Source organism: Lampetra fluviatilis, chromosome 19 (genome assembly GCF_964198595.1).
Source record: "Lampetra fluviatilis chromosome 19, kcLamFluv1.1, whole genome shotgun sequence".
Lineage (NCBI taxonomy): Eukaryota > Metazoa > Chordata > Hyperoartia > Petromyzontiformes > Petromyzontidae > Lampetra > Lampetra fluviatilis.
Genome location: NC_136293.1, coordinates 13,036,175 through 13,056,814, shown reverse-complemented (window position 1 = coordinate 13,056,814; position 20,640 = coordinate 13,036,175). Strand labels below are relative to the sequence as shown.

Sequence of the window (20,640 nt, the reverse complement as noted above, 5' to 3'; positions counted from 1 at the left end):
GTGGATTATTTAAGCAGGCTCGCTAAATTACACATTACAATAGCACGGAGTTTCCATTTGTATCAGTAGGAGAAATTATTGTAAGCAAATGTCTTGGAGGATAAAAATGAGGATAGATATGTTCCGGTTGCTCGTGCGATGCTGTTAAAATGCTGTAGTCTGATGAATCCAAGATGTGGATTGGCCACACTCGGAGGCAAAAACTGGTTAAAGGAAGTGGCGATAAAAAGGACGTTGGGAAAGACGCCAAGAGGCAGAAAAAAATACTTCTGCTTGATGACTTGAAGGAAGGCGCCACATGCAGTGAAATAAACTCAAGATCAGACAGGATGGAGAGTTGGTGCCAAAGGGCTTCCATTGGGCACATAACGAGGAGATCAACCCTACAGGTTTTCAGAACCTTTGTTGCATGCGAAGACAGTGTGCTTATGAAAGCAAAACAAATGAAATTGGGAACACACTGAGTTTAGTTACCAAAACGTCCCCTCGTCTCTGTAGACTGCAAATGTGAAGAGACATCGTTGTTAACATTCCCCGAGCCCCCTCCCTTCCCACTGCTCGACTCGTTTCTGCCCAGTCGACAATCTGCAATTACAGATCCGTCACGCTCATGTGAGAGCCGCATGTTTATTGTATTTGCGAACTGCACACACGCTCCAGGCGGTGTACTGCAGACGAAAGCAATCAGGTGAAAAATGCTCGCTTGGACCGTGCAAGGATTGAGTTGGCTGCAATGAGTAGCGTGGCCATGATAATACAGGACAATGTGGGCAGGAACAAAGCTGTCTTGCAATCAATAACACGCAATGTGATTTTCGTGAATAATTCCACTTTAATCAGACGAGCGGGTGGAGCGCTGCCTAGATGTATAAGTGAAGATTTGACACTTTGGATGCTTTCGTCACATTGCAATACAAACGCAAGGACTTCAGGGTTCAATGTGTCAAAAATTTAATTGTAGATTTAATGTTTTACACGCCAAGTGAAGCCAACCAAGATTATCACCGTTCTCTTAAATCATAAATCGAACAGAATAGTTGGACAAGAAAGCATTTAATGAATTAATGGGAAATGAACAGACAGTAATAAAAAAATCACATATATGAAGCATATACATGGATATTAGCTCTCCTACTTGCACACACGGATACGACAGTTGCTGTAAAACCGATCATTTCCTTGAAGCTAAAACCACCGTTTCCCGATGCAGTGGACAGCCTGCCCATTTTAGAAATCGACGCCAACAAAACACAGCTGTAGTTCGTGACGAGAATGATGCTGGTTTAAGTATTAAAAGCTTTCTAAAGAGGACACTGTACCATTTTCAGAAGAACAGAGCAGATTGACACGTGTACTTGTCGAGACCACACTTAGACGATTCTGTTCGGTAGAAAATGGTCTTTACAGCAACTCGCTTTACTTGGGCATTTTTTACACTTCAAATATTATTACAGCAGTGACTTGAACAACAGCCATAACATATACTTTTTTTTGCTAAATACAACAAATAGTTAGTCATTTAAACAAAGCATTTTTTTACAGTTTAAACTAAATTAAAATAAAACAAACCCTGTGCTTTCCCGGACAGGCAGAATATGTTTTGAAAACTCGTTTTAAAAGGTCACAATCCATCGGTGAACCCATCACCCACTGTACACATTCGTCGACTACAAACCCTGTAAGATAACTGGCACACAAGAAGCGACTGCACATTTTGGGATCGGGTCTTTGCTCATCCTTTGCATCAGACAAGTTCAAATATTTCATAAGATGCGTGACAGCTGCAACTGCTGTGTAGTTCATCTGTACACATTTTAGGAACATGGCTATTACAAAAAAAAACGTAAAAATATTACATTTGCGTGTAAAAAAAAATCATGACTGCACGAAAAGCGAGATGTGTTCATAGGACAGCGTTGAAGGACCAAGAGGTCGTGATACAGCTTTAGCAGATGCAGTTCATGGGGATTGTCCCAGGGCGCCCTTCTCTACACTGCGTAGAGGGCCATCCCACCCACACGTATTGGAAGAGCTCTGTATTTGTAGCAATCTTACAAGCAACATCTTAAATGTGAGTCGATCGAATGTGGAGTCTCCACACTTGCACACAAAGGAGAAGTCATCACTTGAACAATGACATACACTCACATGCACACACACACTGACCATAGTTTTATAAAATCACCTCTTTTGTAAAATTCCACGTACAAATTATTTAAAATGGCGAATCCGGCAGTCTGCCGCAGGCCCGTAATAAATAACTGATTATCGCACACTGGTAACAAACCTACTCTGCCCAGCCTAAAGCACGATTATAAATACCCATAAATAAACAGCAAGCTTTCCTTACATCTACAACTACGCACACGCGCACATACGAGACAGAACTAAACGTTAAATGCATGCCCGTCATTAACGCACTATCTCAAAACATCGTCTGCATTAGAAGTACCAAACATGAACAATATGAATAACAACAAGCATATGAAACAATGTCTGAAACCAATGTTAGAATTCGGACGAATTAATCAAGACGGCTGCTGCAAAGCACTGGCATCAGAGAAGGCCATATCACCAATCAAAAGTAGCAGCAAAATAATTTTTGCAAGAAAGTATTCAAAGGTCGACTGCATGGGTATTCTAATAATAGCTCGTATACGCTCTAGAAACTTATCTGCACCAGTGCTAAAACATGAAAACATGGGACGCTATTAAATGGAAACTGTACACGTAGACAATAGATGTGTTTCTGGAAACACCAAACCGACGTGTGGGCCCACTGGCAGATGAGAAATGGGACAAGGTTGACCCAACGTCACGGCCTGTAGCAGACGCGTGAGTTCGCGGCCATCGTCAAAGTGTGCATCCCTGGCAGGGCTCGTGATGCAAGACACACAGCAAGCCCCTTTGCAAACCTTCCCACAGTACACGATTATTTCATGAATGTGCAACGCCGATATAAAAACAAAACACGACGTCCAATGGCCTGTAGCATGGCGTTCTCCCAATGCCAAGGAACGTAACAAAAAATAATAGCTTTGCATAAATGATGGATGATATGGCTCCCATCATAAGCTTATGAAATTTTCACCTCCCAGTGGCAATTTGTGTTGTCACTGAAATTGCTTAAAATTGCAGATGTTGCATAACATTGTCTCCAAAAACAAGCACGACAACCACCAATTGCTTTGCTTTACAGTGTTGTGCATCTTGAAAGTGAACTGTGCAAAGGCTGTCTTTACTCGGCTCCATATCTGCAGCCAGAGGCGTGAATACACTGTAAAATATGGCCTGTTCATCTATTACCCGCGAGCTCATCACAAACGCGAAAGCAATCCGCGCCAGAAGGACCTTTAAAAAAAACCCGCGACCCCTCGACAATGATGGACATGAGACGTCGTCCCCTGCTGCAAGTACTTTCACTCTGTGAGAGGACCACAACTGGTGCCGGAAACATCGCTGCGTCCCACAAGGGCCAACCAAATTTGACCTCGGCAATGGAAAGCAGGTTTCGTATCGCAATAGGGCGGGTTCCGTGTTCTCGTCTTGGCTGATGCAGTAGACACGTAGAGCTGTTGGGCACATACGTATACTCAGGTCACTTGCAAACCAGACCATCCTGGTCTCACCTGGTTCAACAAAGTTTTCGCCTGGTTAAATACAATAACTTAACATGTACACTCCTTGATTTTTATGTGTTCAATGCAAACTCATAAAATGAGTAACACTGCAGTAAAACTATTAACTTAGACGGGGGCAAACTAATTTTAAAAATTGTGTTCCCTCAACTCAAACAAGTTTACTACGACTCCACCACCGACTCCACCACCCACTTCGGGTATTCAAATTAATCTCGTAATGGAAGCAACACACTTATCTCATACAAAACTTACATGCATCCAAACATCATGGATCAACATTAGTTCCATGGTATTTCAAGGTAACGGGTTACCCTGCATACATGCGTCGTCAGTGCAGTCAGAGGCCCTGAAGCGGCGGCATTTATTGAGCTTTCACCCACGCCAGGCAGGTTGGCGGAGGTGGAGGAAGACACTAACTGGTCACAAGATTTCCACTGATCAGCTTTACCTGACGTTTGCTCCAGCGACCTGCAAACAGGGGCAATTGTTGATTCGTGTACAAGATTTCAACCTTGAACATAAATTTATCAGACGTCAAGCGTTTTAGTTGTACATAGTATCCCTCCATACTTTGGACTCTTACGACAGTTAACGATTCTGTAAATGCATCCGATAAGATGAATTCACAGAACCGAGACTGAATTATTATGGGCACGATGATTACAGTGTATCACGCCTACGGTGTATTAGTTAATCGAGCACTGCCAGGCAGCATGAACACATTATTTACAACTATTGCCACTTTCACATGCAGCGTTCAACTTTGGACGCACGATGATCGACGCTAACATTGGTCCCAAAAATACTTCGGCGTAATACAAACACAAAGACGGCGCACACGGTTAAATACAAAAAGTGACGGTACACTCCCGACCCAGTAAAAAAGGATGCAAAAGTGTTGCATGCCAAAGTAACTGTAGTTTTATTCTTTGGTTCTTTCGGTTATCTTTAGACGTGACTTAACCGAAAGAACCAAATAATAATTCCTGCAGTCACGAAAGCTCCAAAAATGAAGATTTAACTGTAGTTTATGTGAAATAAATGTAACATACACATCCACGTCAACAAAACGGTGGTCTCAGAGGGCAGACTTGAGCAGAGCTATCGTTTCAAAAGTCGTGCAACGTTGGTCGAGATTAAACACTCGTATTATTTTCATCGGTGTAAAAAGAACACTCTAAAAGCGATTCTATTTGTGAGGATTTTTGTGCCGTTGATATAATGCGAGCAAATGTTGAAATCTTTTCACGCTTCAAAATGTCATCGTAAAAAACACATTGTTCTTCCAGAGACGGTCGAAACTATGGTTCTGGTTTGCACTTACAAGTTCTGCATTCCCTGCACAATCCGGGGGCTCCATGAGACCACTGTGTTAAACCAAAGCGAGCAATGCTCATGATAGTGATTGCAAATTATCTTTAAAAAAGGCCTGTTTAAAAATAAAAAAATTAACTTTCACATTTACACCGGTGGACTAAATAAAATTGCAACAACAACAAAAAATGACACTTAAAAAATCATCCTATAAGTTTATCGGGAGGTAAAAAAAATACAAACATTAGAAGGGAAGATGCAAAGAGACAAGGCGAGCGTGGAGTACTGCAATGAGAGACATTCTAACGCCGTAAGACGGGCTCGAGAGCTCAGTGGTTGGTGGAGCGTCACGTCAGTCACGTGTCCTTGCATTATTTGACAGCTGAATAAATTACAGTACTTGTACTGCTTGCACAGGCAACGTATCACTGCATTTAAAAATATATATACACACACACTTAAATACATATATTTGTGTATATACGTTATATCTATACTTATACTTGTATATACTTTTAATTGAATTTCTTACCCACGAATAGTTAATACTCCGCAATGACCATTACTAGGTACCGGTGCTGTACACAAACATTGAGAATAAATTGTGGAAATCAGTGATTCTGGGCTAACAAGAAGAGCAGTGTTCATTCATGCACTGCTCTTTGCGAAGTTTGCAAATGGGCAGTTTTATGTAGCGTGACTCGTGTGGCCTGGGCATTTGAAACACGTATACACTGAATTGAATCAGCAGGGCTGGCCTCCTTGGTTCAGGGGTTAGGTAGGTATCCTTAGCACGTGGGCACTCAGTGATGGTCACTCCTGAGATGTAACCAAGAACACTAAAAGTAATCTACAAGTGACACGAAAAAAATTAAAATATAAATGTCATAAAATTGGCGAGGAAACGCTCCAAATGAATTATGAGTCAAGATCTGAAGAGGCAAGAGAAGCTTGGAAACATTGCCGTGCCAGAATCAACAACGCTGTGACGATTCACTCGCCACTCTGGCCAAATAAGATGGTGCCGTGGTGATGCCATAAACCAGAGAAATTACACACACATACAAAGCAACGCTCCACATGTGCTTAATTTGCAAATTGGGTCATGGTGGCTGTGCGAGACAAAGGGGTGAGATGCTCAGCTTTCCAAACGACAGCAACACGCTAATGGGTCACCACATTGCAAGCTACGTTTCCCAGAGTTCTTAGCGCTTGGGATAAGTGTGAGCACCGTGTCCTATACATCTTTGGCAAGCCACACATTTCCACCAAGCTCAAGGAAATGTTATCAAGAATAATGCTCAGATCTGTGACCGCTACACCACAACGTACACATCAAAACCAGTGTTCAGAGTTGGAGCTTGGATACATCTCCAGCAGAATTAATCAAGTGAAGCATTTATAATGAATGTGCAATAATCCTTTCACATCATTACAGCTGGAAAAAAAATCTATATCCACAATGTGCTAGACTCACTCGCACTCGCATGTATCCAGATTAGTGTTTTGCAACATTGGAAAAATCAGAATGGGAAAGTCACTTCAGAGTTCAAGTTAAACGACAAACGACTCTTTGTATTGTTTTCAGCATCTTGCCAGGTTTGAGAGAGGAAAAAAAAATGTATATTTTAAATTAGAACAGGTACAGTCAAAACGTGTTAAAGGGTTTCCCATTTCCAAGTAACATAATCAAAATTGACATTGCAAACACTCCTTTTGTGCTGTACCCAAGTGACTATAATACCAAAGGTGATATCCACATTTTCCAGTATTGTAAAAGTAAATTCAAACTATTGAACCTGTTCTAGAACATTGAGATATTATTGCAGAAATAAAATTCGAGCCACAAGGCAGGGCACTCAGGGTTTAACCTTCCAACGTCTCGCGGTCACCGTGCAAACAATCTTCCCTTCAAGCACTTCGCAAGCGGGAAATGTACCCACTGAAAACTCTATTCAGCACGGTTATGCTCAAGTAAATTTGCCACATCTGTATTCTATTTGGTGCCTCGCTCTGCTGCAGTCAGTGAATCACCAATGTATAATGAGGGCGAAGGAATGTCCATTCTTCCATATGGGCTCTCACTCAATACGACAATTATTGCTGGGTCTTTTTTAAATCAAAACTTGTTCACTCTTCTCACTGTGGCACTTTTAAATTTCAAACTGACATGATCCACAGACATTTAATTTGTGTATAACAGGATGGGGATTTCGTTAATTTTAGGAAACACAAAACTGAAGATCTATTCTGGCGGACTCACTACACCAAGCTGCCACAAGGAACAGGAAATGAAAAAATGTGGGAAAAAATGACAAACTCAAGCCAATTATAATTCCTGGACAGAAAATCTCTGCACTGTCCTCTTTGGCTTTTGTGTTAAGTTTTATGTTAGTGTTTCAGCCAAACATCAAGACAAGCTTTGAATAATGAAAATAGAGCTTAATTGTCATACAATGGAGAACAATATATAGGAAACGTCGTATTCTATTATTTAATTTATTTTCTTTCTACGTGACTTTACCAAAAGAACCAAAGAGTAATATATAGGAAGATGCAAAATATTGAACTGTTTTCAATGTTACCACAGAATAGATTAATGGGCCCACGAATGATAAAACATACAACCAATAATTAATTCCTGTGGTGTTTTACACAAGGATTCATCGACAACATAAATTGTTGTCAACAGCCCCCAGTGCCTTCCAACCTTGAACATTCCATCCTCTAACAAAGAAACCCTAAAAAATATATCTAACACTAACTGATCAAATGGATGCTTATACGCCAACCAATGTGCGATGGGAAAAAAACATGAAAATATAAAAATGGGACCTTGGATTTCCTTGACAAATAATTTATAAAATCGATGAGCGAAATAAAGTTTGTAACAGTTGGTTAAATGTAATTTTTTTCCATAAAATTCCAAATAGTACCAACTGGAAGGACTCGCCATATAACGGTGTGACATTGGAACAACATTTGTGAAAATAACAGCAGTCTGCACAAACAACATTGATCTGCCAGAGAAAAATGAAAAAAACGTATGTTAAATGTTAGCCAAGACGTTTTGTTTGTAATTGTGTATAAAATGACTCACAATCATGCATTGACCACCGACGTTTGAAGTGTTTTCCCCATAATGCTTTTAAGTGGAAGTTTTAGGCATGTCTGATTAATATATTACTCACGATTAAAGGGGGGAGTGAAAGGACAAATAGGTAATCAATTAGAGCAAGAAATGCAACTTTTGAAAGATTAGCAAAAACACGCTCACCTTTCAAATGACAGCAAATTCTTGTCATTGACCCCCAAAAAACCTAACATCCTATAATCACTTACAAGAGAAGCAGACACACCGAGAAGCAGACAGTCATGGCAGTTCACGTGCACAGTAATTGTGAGCTGTGCATCAAACTAAAGACGTACATGAATAAATACGTTAAATTAATTACAAAATATGAGTTTGCACTGCTGCCGTACGCGCAGCCGAGGGGGGGGGGGGCTTGCTCTTCGACCAACAGGCAAGTCAGGAGGGCGGCTGGTTCCCTCGCAGGCCCGGCATTCTGCGTTCTCCAAACCGTCACAAAGTTTACTCAAAGGCAACTGATCGCCCTTGGTGTGATGTGCTGTCAAAAAATGCAGCCAGAAGGTTGGGTGGGGGGGGGGTGCTGCTTGCCGTCTTAAAAAAAAAACGTTTGCACGATGTCATTAAGAAGCATGCCACTGAAGAAGCTTGATCTCAACTCCCCGAGAGGTTGAACCTTCCAAACGGTCACAGACGATAAAAATTGTCAATCGATGCGGGACTGTCTGCATGACCCGTCTTGTGGCGGTCGTGAAAGGCTCAGGCGGTGGCCGGAATTAAAGCCGGTAAAGCTTCGTCGCATTCCATCGTGGCAGTCCCTGGCTCTCCCCCTTCCCCTCCTCGGTTCACTGCACATCACAGCAGTTGCCCCTCAAAGCGAAGCCAGTGGAGTCCTTGGCGAGTGTAGCGCACCAGCTCCGTCATGCTGCTGTTGAGAGTCAGTGCCCCCATCAGCTGGTCCAGGTCACGGAAGAACTCTGCGGGGGAGTGCGCACACACAGAGACAACGGATAATTGTTTAGACATACAGTCGGAGCAAGTGATGTTATAAGTAGGCATTTTCAAGGCATGCATGGTACACAAATGGGTGGTCACAGCAGCGCCCAGAGTCCAGGCGCTCACTTTACTCCCCAGCGCTGTCTCGAGGGGAGACCCATACAAGGTTTATTTATCAATTGCTCCTGTTGTGCATGGCCATGAATAGAACCTAGATGGGCCCGCATAATAATGCAGTGATGTTAAGCATTTCCCTACCCTTCTAATTACACACAATAGCGGTTAGAATAACCACACAAACACACATGCTCAATCAAGTTCTAATCGTTAATGTTGGTAAATCCCATCTGGTTTTTTTAAGATTAGAAAAAAAACTGTGCCACAGTGCAATGGGCAATTGAACCACGAACCCTTTAGCACAGGAAACATTATTCAGCTAAAGCTATACATGAATTGTATACCAATAACAGTGCCCATGGGCTTCTCTTTAATTCAGCATGCAAGGCATTAGCCATCCAATAAATTCACCCACACCTCTATACAACAGCCCCCAGGTAAACGTTCAGTGCTGACAAACACTACCCTTTACATGGACGAGCAGAAGCGGTCAGATGAACTGCTAAGACACCCGACGGTGACTGGGAGAGGCACGTTGAGCATGTAATCTGTAATAATGATTTGTATTTGATAAAGAAAGCACCCTTAACGCCGGGACGTCTCGAAGCGCTTTCCACGTGATAAGAGACTTACATTTGAAACGGCACCCCCAGTGGCAACGGCTGTCCCCGTACGGCACAAGGTGACCCAGTACTTGGGCTACAAATGGGCATTCGTTTGCCAGTCGAGGATGATTGCTATGTGTAATCCGAAGAGTAATTTTCTCCGGCAATTTTTATTTATTTATAATATATGGACCATGACACTGGCACACAACGGCCTACTGATTTCAAATAGATGTCGGTGGACGGCAGTGTCCAATATGAACCGGAAGACGTATTTTACAGTCGATACATCTGCAGTAACAACCAGGGCGGCCTGCCGGAATCAAACGGCGAGCCTCTGTAACTAGCGGCGAACGCGCCACCGCCCACGTACCGTGGTTCTCCTTGGCCAGCAGCTCGGCCTGCTCCCAGTGGTCGTAGCCGTACAGGAAGTGGTTGGTGATGTTCACGTGGCTCGCCGCCATCTGGTGGATGCGCTGCGGGATGGTGACCGTGGCCACGGGTGACGAGGACGGCGCCGCCGTGTTGGCACTGCCCTGCGAGCCCACCGAGCCCGCCGGCGACGGCGTGGGAGACATGGGAGACGGCGTGCCGTTGCCCCTGCATGTGCGCGTGCCAGAGTGCGAGTGTACGTATGGGGCGATGCGATGGAGCAGTGGTTAATAAATATACCTTTGTTATGATGCGTTGTGTTATGCGGTTGGTGACACAGGTGTTAATGAGTCCAAGTGTTTTTTCCAATTGTTGGCCTCTTCTACAAAAGAAGCAATTTTTAAACAATCTGGCAAATTATGGGCAATGTCTTGTGCTATGACAATGTGAAAATGTAATTTTATACACAAATAAACCACATTTACTCAACTTTTAAACATTAATAAACAATGTTGCAAGTTAAAACAAAATAAAGTCACCGTTATTTTGGGTAAAGTTTTATGATGGGATGTGTTTGTATCCAGGTGCATGTGTGTGTGCACCAGCGGGGAGTGGCGGTGCAACAGTTAGCGCCGTGCGCTACTAACCCAGAACCCGCATTTGATTCCCTGCCACGGTTGACACTGGAGGCGAAAATCTAAAACCAGTCTTAGGTCGACTAAGTCTTAAACAAGTACCTGGTGCGATGTGTAAACATCAGCACTGGGGAGACAAAGGCGGCCAGATGTGGTGCAGGCCACACGACCCCCTTGTGTGCCGTACCTGCCTTAATATGCGCTCGCGAATATAGCACTTGCCCCAACAGCCTGCAGCAGGGCTGTATGTGGGTTGGATCTTTGTCCGTTTTTGTGCAAGTGTTCAGGGCTAGACTGTGGCACAGTCTTACAATGCACAAAGCTGCCCTCTCCCCCCCCCCGCCCCTCCGAAGGTTTGGGTCACTCTCTCCTCCCATGTCCAAGTGCGGCGATTAAGATGCTTAATTTTTTTTTTTAAACATTGTTTAAAGTGTGTTTATAAAGCTTGTCCAAGCAGCACGAGCAAAATTGAAACGTTATAAGAATTTTTTTTATAGATGTGTTTAAGCACGTGGACATTGGCTGGTAAGATTAAACAAACTGAGAACAGACCAATGTCTATGAACTGGATTTTCATAGCACATCAAGTTGTTGCAGCATAAACCAAATGACTGTGTCTATGTCATCCAATTGTAATAGAAGATTGATTTATTAGTTGTGATTACAGGATTTCAGTTAGAAATATAAAAATGAGGCTGCTGCACTGGTGTAAAGGCACAATTACCAATATATTTTATCACCATCATATTTAGCAAACTCTGACCTTGAAATAAAAATAATAGTTAACCAGCAAATAATGTGTGAGGAACTACTCTCAAAGCCAAAACCTGTTGGGCTCATGCAAATCCGTGTGTTTACTTGTGTCTCAGTACATGGAGTGCATGGGGTATGTCCTGAGACACGTGTTTACTTGTGAGTTCACTTGTGTGTACACATATAAAGACGTATAGACATACCTTCCGGTCCAAGGTGGTGTCTGCGACATCTTTGAGGCATTCTGAAAAAGAAACACAAAGCACAAACACACCTTGCAATGTCGGCAGTAGACACTAAAAACCATTAATTTTACACGTTAGGTTTCTACGACCAATATTCCGTACGAGCTTCTTTTGCAATCTAAGCAAAAAAAAATCTAATTATGAACGAATAACCATTAGTCAAAAAAAACCCCACAGCATTAACAACTTCTCTAATCACGCTTGCAGTGCGCCTAAGTAAGACTCATGGCGCTCAGCGCTCATAAATATTGACGCACTACGAATCAAATAGAATGAGTGACTGCCAGTTAATCAAAGTTAAAAAAATGTTGGTGCAGTTTAAGTTTTTTGGATGTCGGTAGTGAAAATGTGCCAAAATCCTAAAGCACAATTTTAAAAAGTCTCTGACATGCAGGAATGTTGGTGTGGCATGTTGTGTAATGGCATGTGTGCCGTTTAGCAACAATGGACCTCTTGGGATGGCAGCAGTACTTGTGTGAATCATAAACTACCATGATGGTAGTCACTTTTTTCGTCATTTGGCATCCAATCTTACACAAAATGTAAATCTGCCTTTATAGTTTTCACAAAGTCTCTCGGCCAACCTCAAAATGGGGGTCTTCGACCTCAGAGGCCGCCCGTGTTTGCAAAAGGCAGCCTCGCTTACCATATTCAAATCACCCCTTGCATAAAGGAGCCATCTGGTGTTATTTATTTATTTAACGCACTCGGCGCTTGCGAGCACACACCAGCGTGAACGGCGGGCTGCTGTTTATGCGCTAGCCCCACTGTGCACCATTCTCCATTACAGCACATGATTAATCCACACGCTAACCTGTCATTTAGCCCGACCTGTCCCAACGCTTTGCGTGAACACGCCAATTCAGCTGCACTTGCATCAAGGCCGGCGGGCCGGAGTTTCGGATTCCGTGCTGAGCAGCGGAGAGGCTTTTTGGAGAATTCGCTGCCTTTCATTGCTGACCATATGGCCCAGCCATCTGTCCGCCCCCCGCCCTCCCCCCGTTCTCTGTAGCGGGAATTTCAGCTGCTCACTCTTTACGTTTATTTATATCAGATTTGTTTTTCTCTTCTCTTTCGTCACATACTTGTTCTGGGTATTTAAATGTATTCATGTGTTCATCGTGTGTTAGGCACAAGGGGGCATATGGACTACAAGTCTTGCCATGCAATATAAATCTGACTTATTAAATTAGGTCACTAACATAGCTGCCATCATTTACGTTTTCGTCCACTCTCAATCCGCTGTTAGATGATGGCGAAAACACTCAACCTGCACAGATGCAATCCATTTGACTCCCAACTGTGCTCTCATTTAATTTCTCCATCTGCACTTTGGTCATTCCCTTGTGAGCATTCCCTACTGACAGATGCATCCAGTTTGCCATCTCTGTTGGTGACATGGCCCCGCTCAAGTCCACTTGTGTTTGGGGTTTCACAATAGTTGCCGCGATAGAACTTTTCACGATACAATACGAATAGTAATCAGTTTCAGTTCATATCAGTTTCACGTAATATTGTAAATCACATCTTCACTGTAATGTGCTGTACGTCTATGATGAATAAATAAAATCCTGTAATGTTGTTCAACGGCAGTTCACTCAAAATTAGCCTAGCATTACTATTCTAATCTTTAGAACTCTGACATCTGTAACATTTGCTGTTGTCACACGAAAAATACATTACTTGAATTACAAAAATTAAATCTTAAAATTGCCATGCTGTTAATGGCTCAATTAATTTTTTTCGCAAAGCATTCACTTGATGAATAATGGCTATTTATATAGAATTGTGATTATTCAGTAATTTTGTGAATATATTTTGTCGGGAAGTAAGACATGTTAAGTAAAATTAAATGATTAACAACAAACACTGACGATATAGTGCAAAAAGCAATACAATTATCGTGGCCCTTACATTGTACAATTGATCATAGCTTCGCCATATCATGGCAACTTCATTTCAAACATCAATCCTCTAACACAATATATATCGTCCCTCCTTTCTAAGTAATTACAAGCATCCATATTTCCACGTTCAATGTGATTTACGTGACAATTATCGTCATGATGAAACACTTAACAATGCCAACAACTGGCAATACCTTGAAATGCTCCAGGAGAGACTTGGAATATTTCATGGCGCTGTCCTTTTTCAGCTTGAACATCCTCAGGTAGAGCAGCGCCAGGCAGCGGAGGCTGTCACGGAGAAATTACAAACTTAACACGTCGGTTTTTGCAACCAATATGATTCGTAATAATATTTTTAGGTTAGACCATTTAATGACCTCAGCAAATCTGCCATTAGGAACCCTACACCACCCGACACGGCCAAACAAATTGTCACGTGTAGAGGCGCTTATCGTGTCAATAATTGTTTCAGCTCACCGGTAAGATGACGAGCAATCCTCACAACCAAATGTAGAAATTAGATACATGAATATTCTTTGGGTCTTTCAGTAAAGTCACGTAGATAGGTTCAAAGAAAATAACAAAAAACTACGATGTTTCAATCGCAACACAAGCGTTCGTCATCAGGAAAAGGGGGCTAGCTTCTAAAGGCAAACTGTTTATAAAGGTTTGAAATGGGGGTAGCCCAAGTGTCAGCAGCATGGGCGGGGCAGCGAATGTGAATGGCAGTGGTGGGAGGCAACTGCCTTTAGAAGCTAACCCCCTTTTCCTGATGACGACCGCTTGTGTTGCGATTGAAACGTCGTAGTTTCTGGTTATTTTCTTTGAACCTATCTACGTAACTTTACCGAAAGACCCAAAGAATATGAATTCCTGCAGTCACGAAAGCTTTAAGTCAAGATTTAGATATATGAAGCGGAGTTTGAAATTGTCAAACATCATCAGGACAGGATCCAGAAAGTCAACGTCACACTCCATCCAGGAAGTCAGAATCAATTGACCTTCTGCATTGTTATTCTGACTGCTGCTAGTGGGGACCAATTCTGGATGGACAACTTATTAGACAAAGTTAAGGAAAGGAGACTACAGTGGCTCGGAAACATTACAAGAACAGAATCCCAAACTTAGCGATGCTACACACACACACAAGCAGAAGGAAACGGGAGCAAATGAAGATGCAGACAGAGCCAGATGCAAAGATGGAGTAGGAAATCTTGAATACAGGGGGTGAGATCGAATGAGGCGGTAATACTAGCTAGAGATACGTGGTGAAAATGGATTTAGCCCTCATCACTGACGAATAGGATACATGATTAAGGATGACAATGGCACAAGCGGGTAGATGTGGGCAACGCCACACTTGGTTGCCTGTCTCTCAAGTGCTGATGTTCACAAACTGCTAAATATACTAATTTCAGGCTTTAGCCAGCTTTTTAGATGCCAAGGTTCCGATACCACTGATGTTATTCATGGCCAGCAAATCAAACCCACGTAGCCATGTTTGTAACGCAGTGGCGCTAACAACCGAGCCACAGATTTCCACAGGCTGTCGGACATGCCACAAGACACTTTCCATACGACTGGCCAATGTGGAAACATTTGAGGCCAAATGTTCCTGGAAAGAGTAGAGACCCGCACCGTCAGCGTTGTGGGAAGTATGCACAGGGGGAGACTTTTAAAACCAACAGCGTTGTTAGTGTGGCATGAGCACGTGTACATAGTTTAACGAGCATACAGCGGTTATTTAAGGAGTGCATTGAGTGAGTACCTGAACACCCCAAGCTTTTTGTCGGCCGGGGTCGAATCTGGAGCAGAGTGGCTTTTCAACTTCATGGCGTACCTGCCGTATCAAAGAAGCGCCTTTACTTAACCGCGTGTTGGCTCTGTTCATGCTTGAAACTTTTAAGGTATTCAACTCAAACACTGAACAAGCACACGTGAGTGCTTGACGGCACATTTTATTCACCTGTTAATGATGCAGTTCTTTCATATATTTGCTGGTAGTGAAAATATATTAAACAGTTGTGTGTTCCTTGTTTCCATTTTTATGTTAGACTAAATAGAAAAGAACAATCCTGAAGGTTAACATACCCTTTGTTTCAGCAACCAGGACACTGATCAAAATCCCCAGATAGCCTGGCTCAATGGGAGGTTGGTTCCGGTGGTTCTGCTGCTGGTCTAGAATGTCCTCTCTCTGGTTATTCGCTGGGGGGGGGGGACTGTCTCCCTGTTCAAGCTTAAGCCTTTCATCTTCTCTGTCGATGGCTATTCAAGTGACTTATATTAGAAGTCCTCTTCCATCTATACTCTCCTCAAATTCCAATTCTCCCTAACAATAAAATGTATCCTCCCCAAAATCTTATGATGTACATGTTCTCCCAGTGTACAACATCTTGAGATGCAAATTTAGAAAACGTATAAATTCGAATGTATTATATTCAACAAATTGTACAATGTCAAGAGACGCAAAGTATCCATTCGAAATTCTCGCAGATCAGTGCAACCCTTCTTCGCGTTAATTTGAAAACAGCTGATGAAAGTAGATATCACGGAGCTACCTCTGAGACCCCTGCTGGTCCACGCGGTAGAGGGCAGAACTTTTCCTCATGCGCTGCATTTGAAATGAACGTTCACCACAGGAGAGTGAAATTGAAATGTAATATTCTCCGAGATGGAATTTGGCTCCATTAAATGCAGAACGTACGTGAAATGCGATAAGGATTTTTTTTGTCGTGCAGTGATTCATAACTAGGTTGAGACCATCAACTCACGACACTTTAATCACCGGCAAATGCATGGATTCAAAGTCGCCGGGTACTCAGCAGTGCCAGCCGAGTGCTCTGACCTCTGAGCTACCGGGCCACCTCAAACGTTGGATGTAAATCTTCAAGAGGCCTTGAGACATCGGTGGAAGGCGCCTTACAAGCCAAGTGTAAATTATTATCAACAAGGGGTTAGAGGCTGCGCTTCTCGTGGGTCGCCCAGTGGCCTGCCGGTGGTCCTTACTGTCGATGGCCGGAGCCGGGGCAGCATGGCGGCAAAACTCACTTGACGAGGTCGGTGGTCTCCGAGTACATGGTGTACGGGGACTTGGCCTCGAGAGGGTTCTGCTCCATGGCGTTGCCGCACTCGATGAAGGAGAGGCCTGCGTCTGTGTAGTTGATCGCCTTTCCCAGCTTGTCCGACTGCGAGTGGTGGCAGCAACACAATATTTAGAATCAGAATCAATACAATACAGACAAATACAGCAACATGGCACGGTCGTTTTATTTGTACTTCACAATGGCACCAGGTTATAGATACCCACTAAAATTACGTGAATAAATTGTAGAAGAGAATTAAAAAAACCTACATAATTTCCATCACCTCCACATGTCTCAGACTACCAATCTCTAATTCACTTACGAGATATTTCACCACCGTCAAATATGGCGCCGTCGCTTTCACAACAATTAAATCACGTGTTGAGAAGTAAGAGTCACGAGAAGTGAGCAGGGACTCTATAAATGGATCGCCCTGCACCTCTGCAGGGGCCCGTTGCTGAGAAGGGCCGTTGAGAGAGAAACGTAAACTCGTTACTGGAAGGGTGCGGCAAAAGGCCAGGAACCAGAACGATATTGGCGCTGCCCTCGTCGAAAATGCGAGCCGAGTGCGCCAAGATCAACGTGGATGTGTTGAGGAATGTTCAGGCACCCCGTGTCAAATGGACTGAGATGCGTGTCCAAATAAACGGTGTAGAGAGCGAGCATCTGCTATGATTTTCTGTATAGATGCACGGTTCCTGGCTTCTGACGCACACTATACATTCAATTACACGGCCGTGTACAGTGCTGCTACTGACCACACAGGGCAGAGGTGACTTTGCAGCCTTTGAATTGACGCGACACTTCTGCTAATGTAGTTGCATAAGTTAGATGAGGAAGTTCATTGAAACTGGCTTGCAAAAAGGCCCACTTTTTTAAGTATGCATATAGTTTCAGTCATAGGAAATGGAAAAAATTGTGCACGTTGTATAGGAATGTTAAATGATTGCAGTAATGCTGAGGGCATGGGTCCTAACAATGTCAAATCAATCAAAGATGTAATTACAGTAATGTAGTTTCTTACCATCATATGTGCAATATATGTTTATATTATTTTGACCAAGATAACAATTTTGAGTAATGGTCCTTCAGGGCAGTGATTATTTCCAACTTTTTGAGGTTCAACACCATTGCTAGAATGGTATTTCTGTGCTGGACGCAGCCTTACCATGCCATCTGCCATGTGTTTCAGCTTCTTGGCCTCTTGCATGTGGAAATCCACCGACTGGGGTCTGAGCACACGACAGTTCACGTGGAATAGAGAGCGGGGCAAGCAGTGAACAAAGGGGAGCGTGTACGAGCATTGAAGACACGGATGCATAGCAGGCGACATCAGGAGCATTCCAACTCATGTCCGTCGCAAATTTGTTTTCCTGACCCCGATATATAACGGAAGACATTAGTTCGGGCAAACCAGAGGTTGCCAACCAAAGGGGAAATGGATGATGATAATAATGTAATTTATTTATCAAAGAAAGGCTTGATGATACGCAGGACTCTCTCAGCAGGGTCCTGCACTGTGTTTTGTACGTGTACCTAAAGCCAGATGGTTGGATGGTCTAAAAGTAAACCTCCAAGGTCAGATGTCAACTGTGCAACAGTTGCCGATTTGACGAAAGAAATCAATGGCAAGATGTGATGGCATCAGCAGCACTGGCAAATACGACCTCTTGACCGTGGCTATTTATCATCATCTAAGAGCCACCGCTACTCAGGTTTCCTAAACACATCTGGGTTGTGCGCGGGATCGGCACCCTCAACCCAGGCTTAAAACGCCACGCCCACACACTGAAATAGCGCGCACTCACTTGTCGTCGAACACAAGCCGGGGCCTCAGTAGGGTGGGAGAGACGGCGCACAGACCAGGCTTGGTGAAGAGGGCCTCGGACACCTGTCTGTCGTCCGCGACGCTTTCCTCCTAAAACACACACACACAGCCACGGGCGTGAAGCTCCAGCAGCCTGGCGCGACTACAACAAGCGGACCAATCATGTTTGGGAGTTGGCAAGTGTCTCACCAAGGAATCGTGAGAAAAAATCCACGCTGTCCTTCAGTTGACACTTGTCTCGGCAATGTCAATGCATTATGGTTAAATGAGCACTACTTTGTGCTTCTTTGAATGGACTTATTCATTGCATTAGAAATTCCCATAACTTTTCCCCCACCTACCACTATATAACTTGTGCACCTTGCCACGAAGTGACGGGATTTTGATTCATAAGTCTTACAGCATGGTACCATGCGTCAGAGATCAGTTCCAAAAGAACTACATTCTGATATCACTTCAAGAGGAATGTATCTATAATCAGGGCATACTCTTTACGTGTCCTTCAAAGAAAAGTTAATCACATGCCAATCACACAGTGATGTATAATTACAATTATATGAAAGACCACATTTATTGACAGTTTGTGCAGTTGTGAGTGATTGGGCGGAGACCATCAACTTTCTGCAATGGAGTTTAATCCTGTGCGGATGCCCAGAATTTGTACCCAACGTCTCAACAGTGCTGGCTCAATGCTCTTGTGATACCATCCTAACCTCCTAAGCCAGTTGGCTACCTACCCCACCACTTTCTCCAGGACACAGGTCATTTGACTTTCTATATTTCAACAGTATTCTTGACATCAACTCATATTTCCAAATTACGATGAAAGCCAGCAGTGCACGCACAGTGCCGATCAATGCGATGAAGGCTTCCTGGCCTCGGTGCAGTGGCACCCAGTCGCCGGAGTGGCGAGATGTTAACTACCTCGCCTGGTACACAGCTCATGGGTTAGATCCCAACCCTGACGCCTGTATATTTGGAGTTTGCATGGTTACCCCGTGGTTGCGTGGATTTTTATCCGGGTCCTCCGGTTTCTCCCTCCACATTTAGAAACGTGCGTTTAGAGTATTTGGCGGCTATAACTTCCCACACGATAAGCCACTTCGTTGAGGTATCATTTGTAGCTAGGTCGCCTCTGAAGAAGCGCTATACAGCTCAGTGGGCCTTACCTGGAAAAATAAAATGAATTTAGTTTAGAATCAACAGCAGCAGGAGGAAGTAGTCCCCCGTGAGTGCCGTCCGATCTGTAGGCATGGCGGCGCGCGACGCTCGGTCACAGTGCGGAGCCGTACCCGGTTCGCCATTTTGGCGCTGCCTGCCGTCTTGCCATCCAGTTTGCGGTGTTTGCCCGAGGACTGGGAGGCAGCGGCGCCTCCCGCTGGATTCCCTTTCTTGCTCGACTTGCCGGCCTCGCTCACGGTCGACACGCGGCTCGACGTGCTGCTCTCGCTGTTGCGCCGCTTGCGCTCAGGCGCAGCCGTCGACTTGGAGAGCGGCGACGCTGGCGGGGCGACCTTCTTCTTATTATCCACCGTGTGCTTGCCCGACCTGGGCGGGAGTGGGGGGGGGTAGCATGGAAGGGACGCGAGCACATGTCATCAACGAGATGGCATTTGTAATTGCCATGTTGCACACCTCAAATTGGTAATTTGTATGTAAATTGCAGGAGACACGGTGAATTGGTAATCTGAATGTACATTACAAATAATCCGAGTAATCTATGATTTCAGTGCCCATTTCTGGCCATTTTTGCCTGGGGGCTGCTTGCAGGGCCCTTTGCGAGTGCTTTGCTTCGAGGTGCATCGCTCTTAAAGTTCAGCTTTTATGGTTTTACGTGATCCAACGAGATCTATGCCAACAAGCTCATTCCTCCTTTGAGCCGCTTGACATCTGAACCGTGAGACACAGCCTCGCGCAAAGGCAGGCAAACAGGTCGGCAGCGCAGTCACGCGCGTGTTCCCGCACGCCACTCGCAAGCGTCCACGTAACGGCGCTGTGGCCGGGCAGGGACTGAACGACGAACCGGCATGATTAAAGGCTCCATTCGTCTAGTTCG

General features: G+C 43.9%; 1 protein-coding gene across 1 annotated transcript in view; it reads right to left on the bottom strand.

Moving 5' to 3' along the window:
- Window positions 1–1,037: 1,037 nt before the first annotated feature.
- LOC144937698 (AF4/FMR2 family member 4-like) overlaps window positions 1,038–20,640 on the bottom strand; it is a 62,950-nt gene continuing 43,347 nt past the window's right edge. Inside the window, exons 14-22 of the mRNA XM_078865125.1 lie at window positions 19,877–20,132; window positions 18,565–18,674; window positions 17,925–17,988; window positions 16,722–16,858; window positions 15,442–15,513; window positions 13,868–13,961; window positions 11,725–11,765; window positions 10,135–10,361; window positions 1,038–9,020 (exon numbers count right to left, since the gene is read on the bottom strand). Of these exons, the coding sequence (XP_078721251.1) occupies window positions 8,899–9,020; window positions 10,135–10,361; window positions 11,725–11,765; window positions 13,868–13,961; window positions 15,442–15,513; window positions 16,722–16,858; window positions 17,925–17,988; window positions 18,565–18,674; window positions 19,877–20,132 (1,123 nt within the window). The 3' untranslated portion in view covers window positions 1,038–8,898. The remainder of the gene's footprint in view (window positions 9,021–10,134; window positions 10,362–11,724; window positions 11,766–13,867; window positions 13,962–15,441; window positions 15,514–16,721; window positions 16,859–17,924; window positions 17,989–18,564; window positions 18,675–19,876; window positions 20,133–20,640) is intronic.